Source organism: Setaria viridis, chromosome 7 (genome assembly GCF_005286985.2).
Source record: "Setaria viridis chromosome 7, Setaria_viridis_v4.0, whole genome shotgun sequence".
Classification (NCBI taxonomy): domain Eukaryota; kingdom Viridiplantae; phylum Streptophyta; class Magnoliopsida; order Poales; family Poaceae; genus Setaria; species Setaria viridis.
This window is the reverse complement of record NC_048269.2, coordinates 27,323,210-27,337,441: the sequence shown is the minus strand read 5'-3', so window position 1 is coordinate 27,337,441 and position 14,232 is coordinate 27,323,210. Positions and strand designations below refer to the sequence as shown.

The 14,232-nt window shown below is 44.0% G+C and overlaps 2 protein-coding genes across 3 annotated transcripts; one reads left to right on the top strand and one right to left on the bottom strand.

Annotated features, from left to right (window-relative positions):
• Window positions 1-4,211: 4,211 nt before the first annotated feature.
• Window positions 4,212-5,370, top strand: LOC117863082 (uncharacterized). The gene has a single exon (XM_034746667.2). The coding sequence runs from the start codon at window positions 4,389-4,391 to the stop codon at window positions 4,914-4,916; it is 528 nt and encodes a 175-aa protein (XP_034602558.1). The 5' UTR covers window positions 4,212-4,388; the 3' UTR covers window positions 4,917-5,370.
• Window positions 5,371-7,779: 2,409 nt separating this feature from the next.
• LOC117863242 (MADS-box transcription factor 17) lies at window positions 7,780-13,056 on the bottom strand. 2 transcript variants are annotated; one of them, XM_034746869.2, is made up of 8 exons: window positions 12,663-13,056; window positions 10,823-10,904; window positions 9,890-9,951; window positions 9,574-9,682; window positions 9,330-9,371; window positions 8,691-8,732; window positions 8,432-8,580; window positions 7,780-8,323 (listed from the first exon to the last, which is right to left on the bottom strand). In XM_034746869.2, exons 1-8 carry the CDS (start codon window positions 12,842-12,844, stop codon window positions 8,218-8,220), a joined length of 774 nt encoding a protein of 257 aa, XP_034602760.1. In that variant the 5' UTR covers window positions 12,845-13,056; the 3' UTR covers window positions 7,780-8,217. The 2 variants fall into 2 exon arrangements, with proteins under 2 accessions (XP_034602760.1, XP_034602761.1); XM_034746870.2 differs by having other exon boundaries at window positions 9,583-9,682; window positions 12,663-13,055.
• Between the last annotated feature and the right edge of the window lie 1,176 nt (window positions 13,057-14,232).

The window sequence follows — 14,232 nt, the reverse complement described above, 5'->3', positions numbered from 1 at the left end:
TGTAGGCAACTTGCGGGTGATAGCTAGCACATCAAGACAAGTTTCAAATAAAATACATGAAGCAATTACATACGCGCACCAACAATTTCAGATGTCTGTGTCTCACTCGCTCGGAGACACAACCTACGATCTCAAATTTCTCTCTCTGGCGGATGCAGAGCATCTCGCCGTCGGTGCCAGGAAGAAATTTCTCTCTAGCGGATACAGAGCCAGGAAGCTATCAGGCCAGCACGTGATCCACTTCTTCAAGTCAAGCTACTCGCCCGTGAGCCTAGATCCCCAGCGCTGGCCACCCAACCACACTAGATAGCAGAACTACATATCACCAGGTGAGCTCCTCAAGCGAGATGACCCCCGGCCAGCTAACCTTCCTCCAGTTCTCTGCATCGAAGCCAACTCATCAAATGTTGCATCATCTGCATCAACAGGTGTGAAATTGAGTGGTTCGATATGCAATTCATCTCAGATGGCAGCAAGTGTTTTGCTAGACCTTAATTGTACACCTCCAGAGGACTCAGACAGCGGAATCATACCTGGAGAAGGCGATTCTACAGCCCACCAGGATGCCAACACTCTAGCTGAATATGAAGGTGGTGACTCTATTACTGCAGGTATAAGTTCTGCATCTGCCTCTTCCTCGCTCCTCTGTTAGGTGGCTTGATGAGTTAAAAATATGCTGGAATGTGACTGATGAGTTAGAAATTTTGATCTAACCAACAAATACAAATCCAATATGCTCATGGCTAAATAACATCATCATGTTGTCCATTTTCTTGTGCTCTTATAAAAATAGCATGTTGGCTTATCCATAAGTCAGTTCTGAATAGCATGTTGGCATGTTGTTGATTCAATATTTTAGTTGTTCAATATCATGAATTAAAAAAATATTAATATGAATCAACCTAATTTTCTTCTCTTATTATTACACTTGTAGATGTGGTACCACAAATGAGGTTAAGGAGATGGTTAACTGATGCTCAGAGATACGCTGTGTACACATCTTTGCATGCCAAGAGAAGAAATGGGAAACTATCAAAGAATGCAACAAAGGAGGTTGCTACTTTCTTTCATGCTCATATTCGAGTTATCCAAAAGATCTAGAAATGTGCATGTGAGCAGATTGCACTAGGACAAGAGGTTGATGTTTCTAACAGAAGAACTAGTCAAGTGGGTTGCAAGAAAGTTCAACTTGATCTCTCTCAAATGGCCACAATTCCACTAAATAGAAAATCCACCTTAAAAGTCACTAGCCAAATCCTTAGACATCATTGTTTCGACATTGCACAGGAAGTTCAAAATGGGTGAGATAAGACGCCACTCCAGTACATTGAAACCACACTTGAGAGAGAGCAATAAAAGAGATAGACTGCAGTTCCGCATTTCAATGTTGGATCAGGGAACTCTAGGGGAAGCAGAACCCAAATTCATTGATATGCAGAATATAGTGCATATTGATGAGAAATGGTATTTTATGACCAAAAAAGGAAAGAAATACTACCTGACGCCGGAAGAAGATGACCCTGAACGCACTATTCAGAACAAGAACAACATTGGTAAAGCAAGTTCCTGACTGCTGTAGGTAGGCTAAAATATGATGAGCAAGGAAATTTGATACTTTCTGGAAAACTTGGAGTGTGGCCATTTGTGAAAGAGATACCTGCAGCAAGGCGGAGCCGGAACAGAGAAAGAGGGACCTTAGAAACCAAATCTATCATAGTCAACAGGGAGGTCATGAGACAATATTTGATTGAAAAGGTTATCCTAGCCATCCAAGACAAGTGACAACGAGAAGACAGAGACAAGATTATTTTCATTCAACAAGACAATGCTAGAACCCATGTTCATCCAAATGACTCAGCCTTTTTTTAAGTTGTGGCAGCTACTGGGCTAGACATTAGACTAATGCAACAGCTAGCAAATTTCCCAGACATGAATGTTTTGGACCTTAGTTTCTTCAACTCTATACAGTCCTTAACCGACCGTGGCAGTCCAGAAACTATTGAAGATCTAATTCATAATGTGGAGGAAGAGTTTGAAGAATATGATGAGGCAATCCTAAATCGAGTATTCCTAAGTCTACAGTCGTGCATGAAAGAGATCATGAAAATTGGAGGAGGGAATGGGTACAAACTCCCACATATGAATAAGCAACGCCTAGAAAGAGAAGGGAGACTACCTCATTGGTTGTCATGCGAGAATGGTCTCTATGCTATCGCGCTAGCCCATCTAGCACAATTCGGTTGAGTATCTTAGTGTGTTGCTATAGGTGATTTTGTAAAGATTATGCTAGCACATTTTCAAAGATTATTTTTTATTTAAAGAGAGGAACAAAATTATTCAAAACCTATGTACTGACAGTATAAGTGACAACACTTATCTGCAATGCTACTCCAAGGTGGCCTCATTCTCACTGATCTCATATTAGCCTGCACGTGCAAGAAAGCAACATTCCACCACCACCACCACCGTAAGTTGCAAGAAAGCAACTTGATCTCTCTAAAATGTTGCACTCAATTCAACCCACTCTTTATCCTAGTCAAGACACAAGCAAGTCCAAAAGAACACTACCACCACTGTCTTAGCATCTTGTGCGCCGCAGCGTAAGCCTAAGGAAAGTAACAGGAAGCTTACGATATCGTGGGCGTTGTAGAATGGACACCACACTGCCTGTACACGGAAGCTTACGGTGCTGACGACCACCTCGGTGCGCTCGTCCGATCCATAGTCTGCTGCAAGAGCACGCAACACGCACGGTTAGAGGATCAGCATCAAAAGGAAGGGAATATGGTAGATTTGAGGCACGGACTGAAGCACGCGCTGATGGGGTGGTGGAGGGCGAGGAGGAAAACTAGCACGAGCAGACGATGAGCACCGGCACAGCTGCTGCCAACGTGCTGCAGCGACGCTTGCTGAGCAGCGGCGGCGCACCAACGGGGAACACCGCCGATGGCGTGCCACAGGGACTTGTTGAACGCTACGGCACTGTTGATGACGAGGCGGAAGCTGATGGCACCGGGCACCACCTCGCCGAACCACGCGCCGACTGGACCGACGCCATGGAGAGCCTCCCCTGATGAAGGGCAACTCCTTGAGCAGCAACTTGATGATGCCGAACAAGTTTGACACAGCGCATATTAACCAACCAAATTAGGGAAAAGATGCAATTTTTATCAAACAATACAAGATTCCTAATAAAGATTTGGGGAGGAGGAGGTACGTACACTAAATCTAGATGGGCGCCGCTGCCGCCACCGCCTTCTGCCATTCTTCTTGCGCCGCCCCAGATCTAGCTCGCGAGAAGGTGGGGCTGGACAGCGCGTGGGAGATGTATCGGAGCTGGCACCGTGCGCATGGCCGCACCAGCGCCTCCGAGTGGGGACCTCGCCAAGGGTGTCGAGGTCATCCTAGCAGTAGGGCATGGCGGTAGGCAGTCTTTGGGGAAGGTTCGATCTGGATCTGGGGTGGAGGGAGCTAGGCAGTCGACCAGCGGAGGAGGAGTGAACTGGGCGAGCGAAGGCGAGGGTAATTTCGGAATAGACAGATGCCAAATGACTACGGGAAGGTATGACAACTTACAATTTGAAAAAAGTAAATAGGGTCAGAACAACTTATAAATTGGGATGGAGGGAGTAGGTTATATTTGCACATGTACATTTCGAATATGCAAGTGTGTTCTATGTTTTGAAAAAAAAATACCCTTGTTATTTAAGCCTAACACAAAACCAACAAACATGAAGGACGATGCATGCATAAGCATGTCAAGGCGACATGGGCGCGGCACCAACCTGAATACTAAAACGTATCAGTGTATCACACATCCACACGGCACGCCAGGAACCGGATCACGCCGAACCCGTGGTGGGCATGATGGCATACGCATGATCTGCCTCCGGAGGAGTCCCATCAGGAAAAGCTGAAATCGCAGCCGTACGGCCCCGGCTTCTCCGAATGTCCATGTGCCCGGACGGCGACCTCCACCACCGTGCTCGCGTTCTGCATGAGCCGCCCGATCGATACCGGCCCCGTGCACGACACCACCGGCGGCCCCCTAGGCGAATCCGCTCGCCCGCGCCGTGCCAAAGCCAAAGTACCGCCACGACTTCTAGAACGACGGGCACGCCGCAACTTCCCCTCTCGGCCCACCAGCGGCCTTCCCTTGCGCGCACCGTGCAGCGAGCACGAGAGGTCGAGCCACTTTTTTTCCTCTTTCCGGTTGCGTCGTCCTCGTCCCCTATATATCCGCACGGACGGGCGCCGCGACACTGTGCGCTCTCCGAAGCCCGCCGACCCACCCGCAGACGCGTGCGCTCGTCGTCGCCTTGGCGACTACTAGTAGTAGTATAGCTGCCGCGTCTTCTCCTCCTGCCGGCCGGGCGGCCGTGATCATCATGACCTTCCCGTTGGTGTGCTACTGCGACGCGGTGCCGCGGCCGGTGGCCGCCCTGTTCAAGCTCCTCCACGCCGTGGCGCTCATGTTCGTGCTGGTACTCTGCTTCCTCGGCCTCTACGAGTTCCCCTACAACCCGGAGGACCACGCGCCGCTCATCAACGGCCGGCGCCGGCCCCCGCGGGACGCCCCGCTGCCGGAGGCGGTCAAGCGGCGCCTCCCGCCCGTTGGGTTCCTCGAGCTCAGCCTCGCGCCGGCGGCCGTGGCGCGCCGCGGCGAGGACGACGAGGAGGCATCGTCGTCGTCGTCGCCGCCGTCGGGGGAGCCGGCGACTTGCCGGGTGTGCCTCGAGCGGCTGGAGGCGACGGACGAGGTGCGGCGGCTGGGCAACTGCGCCCACGCGTTCCACACGCGCTGCATCGACCGCTGGATCGACATGGGCGAGGTGACGTGCCCGCTGTGCCGCTCCAACCTGCTGCCGCGCCGCCGCGCCGGCCTACTTGGCATTGGCAGGGCACGGTACGGCTGATCGTACCACATGCCCGTGCGTGCTTGGGTTCGGCCGGTGGCCCTGGCGCTGGATGAGGGACGGGCCAACCGCGAACTGATTGCGATTAGGACGACTAACCACTGCACTGGTGCCAATGGACGGGAGCACGCCAAATTAATTGGAGGTTGGCATAAAGTGTACCTGATGGAACTCATTTGTAGCGATAGATCGATTGCGTTGGGTTGGGTGCCTGCTTTCGACGGGCAAATTGAAGCCCTTGAATTATCAAACAAGCTTACACTGTTTTGGCTTCTTGGGTGCAAATTGTCTCCGTGCAGCTTTCAGCTTTGGTGCCTAGTGTGCAGCGTTCAGCCTCCCCGGCCCGTGGATCGTGTGGTTATTTAACCATACTTAATTTACTGATTGCATGTTGATATGGATTTAGTACCTCTATGTAAAGTTAATATATTAAACTACTACTTATAGTTCCACATGTGTGTTTACTGTTTTAGGATATTGGCATGTTGTCCAGTGCAACACTTTGATAGATGGTTTCCATAAAATACGCTATTTAAAATAAATAAATCGATCGTGTACGTACAATAATTGCAAAAACATATGTTCTGAAGTTAATTTAATAAGAAACATAGTAATACCCATTTATGTTCTCAATCATGATTTGTTTTTACTGGTAATCTAAATTTATAAAAATATTATCAATATATTCTAAAATGACTTAATATTTAAGGGTATATTATTTATAGTAACCCATATTATATTTAAGGGTGTTATTTAGTTATATATTTTTCAAAAATTTTGATATGCCAATGCGAGTGCAAATTTGGTTGGTTGCTAAGACCTACATATATAACCTATTTTTTTGTCACTAGATTCATAACTGACCATCACTTGGTGACTATAAGTTACAATTCAGAGAAAGAACCAAGTCCAAAACAAAAATACAATTTTTACAGGTAATATTTAACATTTTTATTGGTCTATCTCATGTTTGATCTCATCTATGTCTTACACTAATTTACCAACAACGATTGCAATCAGCGTAGGATATGATGCTAATAACTTGCTACTAGAAAAGGACGCCCTTAGTTTACGGTTAAAATTTTGGTGATGAGCATGATATATGATGGGGACATCGTATACCACGAGTATTATGTCAGTGGTCAGTTCCGGAGCATAGGAGCTTCAGAAGAGATGTTAAGGCCATGGCCGTGGTAGTAGAGGAGGAGGAGAACGTGGAGGACGGCTACCAAGAAGAGAATGTCACCGGATTGGTAGTGGTAGTTGGTTCGCATGAGGTTAGCAAGGACCAACTGCTTATGACTAAAGGATTTTATTCTTGTTCTCATAACACCGAATGGAGGTTTCCCTTCATCGATCTAAGGGCTTCTCCGGTGACTGGTGCATGAGCCGACGTGGAGTCACTGAATCGATTCATCATTACTGGAGGTGGTGATTCATGGAAGAGAGAGAAATAATCGATTAGTGTTTAAGAGTTGATTCATGCTGAATAAAAATTAAAGTGCAAGTAGCACATCTCTGTTGCTCTGCTTGTGAGGAGGAGAAATTAAAGTGGGTTATTTTTGCAGTCGGTCCGTTGATAGCGACTTGTACTGGAGAGAGGAAAATGGAATCGTTCTCTGCTTGCGTGGAGCTCATGAGTCGATTCGCCGCTACTGTCTACTGATGCCTTAAACGCCCGGTAGCCAACCGCGAGTTGCAAACTCACACATTAGATCCTTTTTACAGTGCTTCATAATACCAATTAAGTGGTGCCACTGATTGTAAGTTGTAACATGATCAGAGATACCATTTTTTGGTGCCTAGACATCAAAATCTAATAATTTTGGTACCTCTCAAAGAACCGTAAAAAGATCCAGCACATGGTGCCTAATTCCCTACCTCGCACTCAAATCATTATGCCCAACTGCTCATAAATTAGAGGGATCAATATCTAGTGGTGGCCCAGAGCGGAAATCGTACGCAACCACATCTTATACATGCAGGATATAAATCTTACACTGACGGATCATGCCTTAATGTTGGGTACTTGATCGATCTAACGATGCAAAAGAAATTAAGGGGAGGCTTGCACGTCCCCCTCTTCTGGTCTCGTTTGGTTATAGGTCACATTCTCTGCATCTCATCGCGGTACGCATCACATCTGAAAATTGTGCAGTGTGCACGGAAAAGCAGTTGGAATTTGGGAAGCTCGTATATGCCCGTGGACTAGTACTTGGAGCGGCCTGGTAACAGATTGCACATTGCATCACCGCAAGCTTTAGAGATTGGAATTCTTCAGTTATTAACAGCAAGTGCATGAGCATGAGCAGCAGGCCTGGCCTGACCAATCGCTGATCAGCTTCTATTTCGCATGACAACACACCTGGCCTGACCATTGGTTGCAGGCAAGGCAATCGATTATGATCAGGTGGCACAATAATTCACACCACAGATTTTGAAAGGAATTAATCAATACCGATATACTAGTATGATGAGTGCTCCTCTAACACCTCATTGTCGTATTGAAGGGGTCGCCTTTCAAGCAATGCTTGCCTATAACTGCATTAAGTTAATGACTGTGGAATTGATTGATTAAGTAATCTAGCGTTCAGTAAATACGATGGAAAATTAGAGAAAGTAGGTAAACTAGATGAACTCTCATTAAGATGCAGTCTAGTATGCGAGTACTCTGCATGCTGTTACTTTTACCTTCAACTCAACTGATAAATCACCTGAACGGTCGATGATAAAAAATGAGTACTCGCATGCAGTCTAGTATATAGGAGTATTTAGACTACTCAGGATTAGTTTGACATTAAACAGCAGCTTTAATTAGATCTTGCAAGCTTCAGTTTCAATCCCCAATAATTGAAATATAGACTGTGCTAAATAAACAATTTCAATATTTGATTTGGGTCCATGCCCTTTCAGTTCAATTTGGCTCAAGCATGCCTTTCCTACCTTCATATCCTTGACAATCCAATCCACAGTTGGCCGGCTGAGATGAAGGCGCACTATGAACAGATAGAGTACAATCCCTATAACTAACGGGCCTTCAACTCAAGGGCTGATTTTAATCCAAGAATCAAGGACAAGCAGAAGGCTAGCTAGCACAGTTCTGAACTCTAGCAGGGAGCCATCATATAGTTGGGTAGAGAGTACAGTGCATGCTTATAGCTAGGGAATACCATATATAGCTGCTAGGACCTGCATGCAAATTATGGTAGTGACCATATACGTCTGATCGATCGCTTGTTATACCATACGCGTACATACGTACGTGACAATTATTTGCTTCCATAGATCGAGAGCAGCTCGATCAAAGGGCCCAGCCGAGCAAGAAGTGGCTGTTCTGCTCCCCTCCTTCAGTAGTGCTGCTTCTAGGCATGGTTGCAGCTGCCTCAGGAGAAACGAACTGGTGATACCTGTAGCATGCAGAGATCACATAGGAGTTCGATTGATTAGCGCCGTGTCCGCTTCCAGATTCACTGTATATCAATCATGATGGTTCTGGCTTTATAACCTAGCCGTACCCAATTTGCAGAGTGGGCTCGCAATCCATAGCAGCTGCTGGTGTCTGAGAATTTGGCGCGAAGAGTGAACCGCCATCGGTACCCACGGCAGCTTCAATAGCCCAGGAGGTTTGGACGGTCCTGTAGTTGCTGGAACCTTCTGCTTCCAGCTGAAGGTGTTGGAAGATAGTAAGTTTCCAGTAAGCCATGCATTAACATGGTGTGGACGAATTGACAAAGGTGTATATATCAGTAAGTATAGCTAGCTAAGGAGCGAGACCTTGTTTTTCAGTTGCTTGTTAAGCTCCCCAAGTTGGCGCTCCTGCGTGCAGTTCAAAACGGATACAAGGTGAACAATCATGCGAAACTTTACTAAGAAAAACTCTCAATCAACTGGTACTATAAAATAGAAATTCTAGTAGATGCAATCTGTGTGATATGACTTTGCAAAGACCTCAGCAAACTAGGTCGTGCTTGTTGCTGCAAAGTGTAAATAATGATCTGATAACGCATGTGCAAATTAATAAGTAGGACCATTCTAGTGACATTTCCAAACTGCAATGACAATTAGCATGTCAGGTACTTGAAAACAGGCAATCTTGCAAATCTGCAGCTAGCTATGTCAACTATTTTTATCCAAGTGTAGTACAATAATTTGTGAAATGAAAACGAAATAATGTTCCGATAGAACAAAATTCCTTTTTTTAAGCATGACTATAAACACAGTGGATACAAAATTGTAACAAGTAAATTATGCAAAGCAATCGGTCTTGTGCACCTCCTTCAGGAAAAAGATATATTAAATTATTTTGGGTACTGAAAAATTGCACGATTGCTTGTCACTTTAAATACAATGTAATATATTGATCTACCGAATATGACTACCAAGAGGGTTTTAGAAGAGACTGGATAGACATACCTTTCGGCGAAGCTCATCCACCTGCTCCATCATCATTTGAGTCTGAAATAAATGTAAAGGATATTCAGCTGCAATGCTTAAGGATGCACTAGTTACTATATATGTTAAAGTACAGTGCTTGTACTTGTAGTATTAAAATTGAACTAATTAATTCCTTCTTTGTCGGGCAATTCCTGTATTATACTGTTGATACAACCAATTAAACATATACAATAATGTAAGACAAGTTAGGGTATTAATATACATGGTGAACCTTCCGCTGTCGAGCCTGTGACAGTGCATATTCAAGTTGTTTTTCCAGTTGCTGCAGTTCCTTTATGCTCAGTGGTCCAAGGTCCTCACCAAGCATGTGCCTTTGGAATAAACACTACCATGTTAGTATACTTGCAATGGCAAGTGCTAATTTGACACAGTCATGCCTATTAACTAAAGAGTGCAGAATACTACCATCTGTTCCTGATTCTTTTTTCAGAAATTTTTATCTCGCAATATGTACAGCTGTGGTAATGTAGTCAATCATGTTTACATGGACAAAAAAGGTGGACTGAAGTAATTTATACCTCTGAGAACGTTGGAGCGAATCAAGCTTTGCCTTGAGTCTTGACATTTCTTGGTACCAACCCTAATATTCAAGTGAAAATATATTAAGAGATATGGTAATATGATGACAAAACAACAAAGCGGCTATTCTCACATTGATATAGGCTGTATGATCATTAACGCGATATAGTACGTGTGAGTTTTGACCTATCAGATTAAATTTAATATAATTGCCCCGGTGACTGCAATACATATGCTAATTGATCTCTGTATATCAAATGCCTGGGTACTAAATTAGTCCCTTAAATTTACTACTCTCCATTCATTTTATAAGAAAGTCCATACAATTTGAAGAGTGTTTTATTAGAAAGTGAATATTTTTTCCGTGTTAAGAAATCTGGAGTTATTTTAGCAAATAATCTGATCCATAATAAAGCAGATTACTAATAAAAACTGAATGCACTTTTTTCAACATCCCATATTTTTTCTATTACTAAGTTTTTTACTAAATTCTTGACCATACCTTTACACATACTGTTTACCAAAATTGTAATAAACAAGACATTCTGTATAGAGAAGGCAATTCTGGTACTTTTGAAGGTCCAGAAAATAAATGTCCGCACTCTTTTAGCAAGTACTCCCTCCGTATAGGAAAAGAAAGTCGTTTTGGACAAGGTTTGGATCAAATATTGGGAATATAAAGCATGAATAACTTTTAAGTTGTTGAGTTTGGAAATGTGAAAGCCATATAAATAGATTTGTCTTGAAAAATACTTTCATAAAAATATACATATATCACTTTTGGATAAATATTTTTATAAAAACAAAGAGTCAAAGTAATGCTTTGGAGACCGTGTCACTGTCCAAAACGACTTCCTTTTCCTATACGGAGGTTTTCCTATACGGAGGGAGTACAAACTTTGCCATGCCGTACCAATGAACAATAACAGTACCTGAGGTTCACCCCCAAATTCACTGTTGGAACCTTGAGCATTGTAACAACAATTGTGATACTTTTCCAGTGTCTTGTTTACTCTGCAGAAAGAAATTATACAGAGATGAATTAAATAGATTCTGCATAAAAAATGCATATGCCCCCTAGATTATATAGGCCCTCCATTTTGAAATATATACATATGTGACATTTGGGACAAGCTAATTAGTTCATTTTTAACTAAATAGCTTGTCCTAAATGCCATATACTTAAAAAAATGGAGGGGTATTTGAAAGTAAAGGCTTGTGCACGTAGTGATTAAGGAAAATGGTAGGCATTGACTACACATCAAGTGATACTCTTTTTTTGTCACCTGTATAATTCATGTCGAACTAGTTTTGCTTTTAAGATGTATTCGTTTGATAATGCTCAGTTCTAAGGATTAACTAGCTAGATAAACCCAATATGTGTTCCATCATTCAAATCATACATATAAATGTTCGGTGGGTATCGCAAAACTAAGCAAAACAACAAGAGAGAATTAATGCATCATCTGGAGTGTATTGACCAAACAAACCCTAAAGAGCTGCCCATTAGTCATTCAGTAGTCCATGCATTTGAATACTCTCTTTATTAATATGCATTGGATTATTAAATTTGATGCTTATCATTTTGTGCTCAAGGATATAAATGTTCTATTGAGACAAAATCTGTCAACAAAGTTCATATGTAGAAAAGAGAGAGCTTATATGACATCATATCGCACTTATCAAAATTGAAAAGATAAAAAAGAAACATGACACACAAGACCATCAGTTTCTTAGCTATTTGCTAAACAAGAAATCTAGACATCTTCAAAAAAATTGATTTACGTCTTCATAAGAAATGAATTAATTGATTATGACTAGTTGACATGAAATAAGTTCCCGGAGTCAAATATGGGAAGAGTAAACTGATGATACAATATTCAAATGTTTTTTTAGAACAAAGCCCTATATATCTTAGATTGAGCAAATGAAATTACAAATTAACAGCATGATGGAAGACTCAACACTTGGTACGTACTACACGAAGTAAGTAATATACATGCATGTTATTATCCTTTGCAGTGATGAAAACTCTAATGATCTTATAACAAAATCGTAAGGTTCAATTCAGGCACAAGAAAGAGGAGAAATGAAGCAGCAAAGCAAACGAAAAAATTGCAAGAAATCAAATTTGGATTTTTACCTGAAAGAAAGAAACATGATGTACTAGAAACGCAAGTATAAATCCAGTGGGCATCAAAATCTCGTCTGTGAGCAAGACTTACATGAAGACTACTGCTTGAGCCGGATCTAAACAGAAGACTCACTCGTTTCCCCTTCAAGCCCATACTGCCATAAAAACTTGCGCTATGTATATCCAGGCATCCAGCCTTACCTCTCCTAGCTACCAGACACACACGCAGACATATCTCACCCCAAAAGCAAAAACCCAAAGAGCGCTACTATTGTACAATTCCCCAGGGAAGAAGGAAGAAAGGGGACACATAGAGTTTAGGGCATGAAAATTTTGGGGAAGATTCCCCAAGCACATGTATAGCTAAGGTCTCATCCATGTACACGTGGGAGGAAAAACCTAAGAGCTTAGCTAAGGATCAATCCATGGCACGATACAGCCGATCCATGTATATGCAGAATATGGAAATTGTTGCCAAAATCAGGAAAGAAGACGAGATTTAATCAGTGAGAATGGAAAGAAACGAAAAGGCTAAGCAACCAAAGGTGGAAACGAAAGAGCTGCGGTAGCAGATCCGAGAGATCGAATTGCATATGATCAAGTGGCGGGAGAGAGATCCATATGTGTATAGTGTATACCCAGCGCTGCCGAACTCGTAGAGCTTGCCGCGGCTGGAGAAGACGATGAGCGCCACCTCGGCGTCGCAGAGCACGGAGAGCTCGTAGGCCTTCTTGAGGAGGCCGTTGCGGCGCTTGGAGAAGGTCACCTGGCGGTTGATCTTGTTCTCGATTCGCTTCAGCTCCACCCTGCCCCTCCCCATCTCCGCCCTCTATCTCTCCTTTGTCTCCACAGCCCCCAGCACAAGGCCAGCCAAACACTCTTCCGCTACCTTAACCTCGCAGGCGAGGCGAGCTACCCACCCTTCCTTTTGCTTTTTCAGCAATGACGTTAGCTACATGCCCCCAGCAGCAGCAATATAACGAGCTGGCTTGTTACTAGCTGGGAGCTGAGAGAGAGAGAGAGGGAATCCATCTGCCGGAATGTTAGTGGAGACAGTGCAAGGTCCTACTCCGGCGTAGCCGGTACTGTTCCGTCGTTTAATTGGCTGCTGGTTTCCTGCGTCTTTATGGCCGGGGTTGGGGTAACTTGGGACGAGCCATGGGCAGTTACTACGACTTTGCCCTAACTGGGAAGCTCCAGCCCACGCCCCAGCCTGCTGCAGGCCAAATGCGCACCCAGATGGACAGATCCAGGCATGGCACATGCTTCGGCGCCCATGATCCGTCGACGCCGCGCACGTATGGGGATTGGAGTGGATACACTTGCAGCGCCGTTGCGCGCCCACGTACGTATACGCCTCCTAGAACTAACCGAATCGTGCTCTCAGAATAAAAATCCATGTATCACACACACAGAGTATTTAATTTGTATTGTATGCTGGCGAAGCCCCAGCTACCGGTCACAATGGCCATGCATGCGTGCAGGCGGTTAGCTACCTTCAGGTAGAGCGGCCAAATGCAAGGAGTAAAGGCTTCCTGCTGCAACCTGAGGATTTCCGGTTTTGCGGTTGCTTGCAATTGATTGATTAATTCTTACATTTTGGAACCACTCATATTGAATGGCAAGTAAGAAGAGAGAGGAGTGTAAGTGTAGCATGTTTCGCGGGATTTGACTGGCCGGTGACCCGTGTATCGGAGTACTGACGCTTCGCTTTGTGCGTTCCGTGTAGGTATAGGCATCGGTCGTGTACTGGCTGGTCAGGGGCAGATCGAATCAAAGAGATATCGACGTCTTGTTAGTGCTTCGGTGTTGGCGGCATCCCATGGGACCTCACTCACCAACCCAAAACTATGCAGTTCAGCTCTGACATTTTATTCCATATTTTCTCAGTTATTCTATAGGGAAACACAGTGCAAACTTCAAGCTAGATTGTTGTTTGTTATTGTTTCATATTTTCTCCCGTGCCATTTTTTAAGTAAGAAACTTAAAATCATTTTGTTATTAAAATGGGTCAGTGATGATTAAATCTTGTTCAACCGTGCTATTTTATTATCTTTCTCCAAATAATTTAGAGAACTACCTTACAGATTCCAACGACTACATGCACCGCTTCTTCACTATATATTGGATACCAAGATGCGGGTGGTTAACACAGCTAGTTGGCATGACATCTACGAAATACTCTCGCCTTTTTTTTTGGGGGGGAGG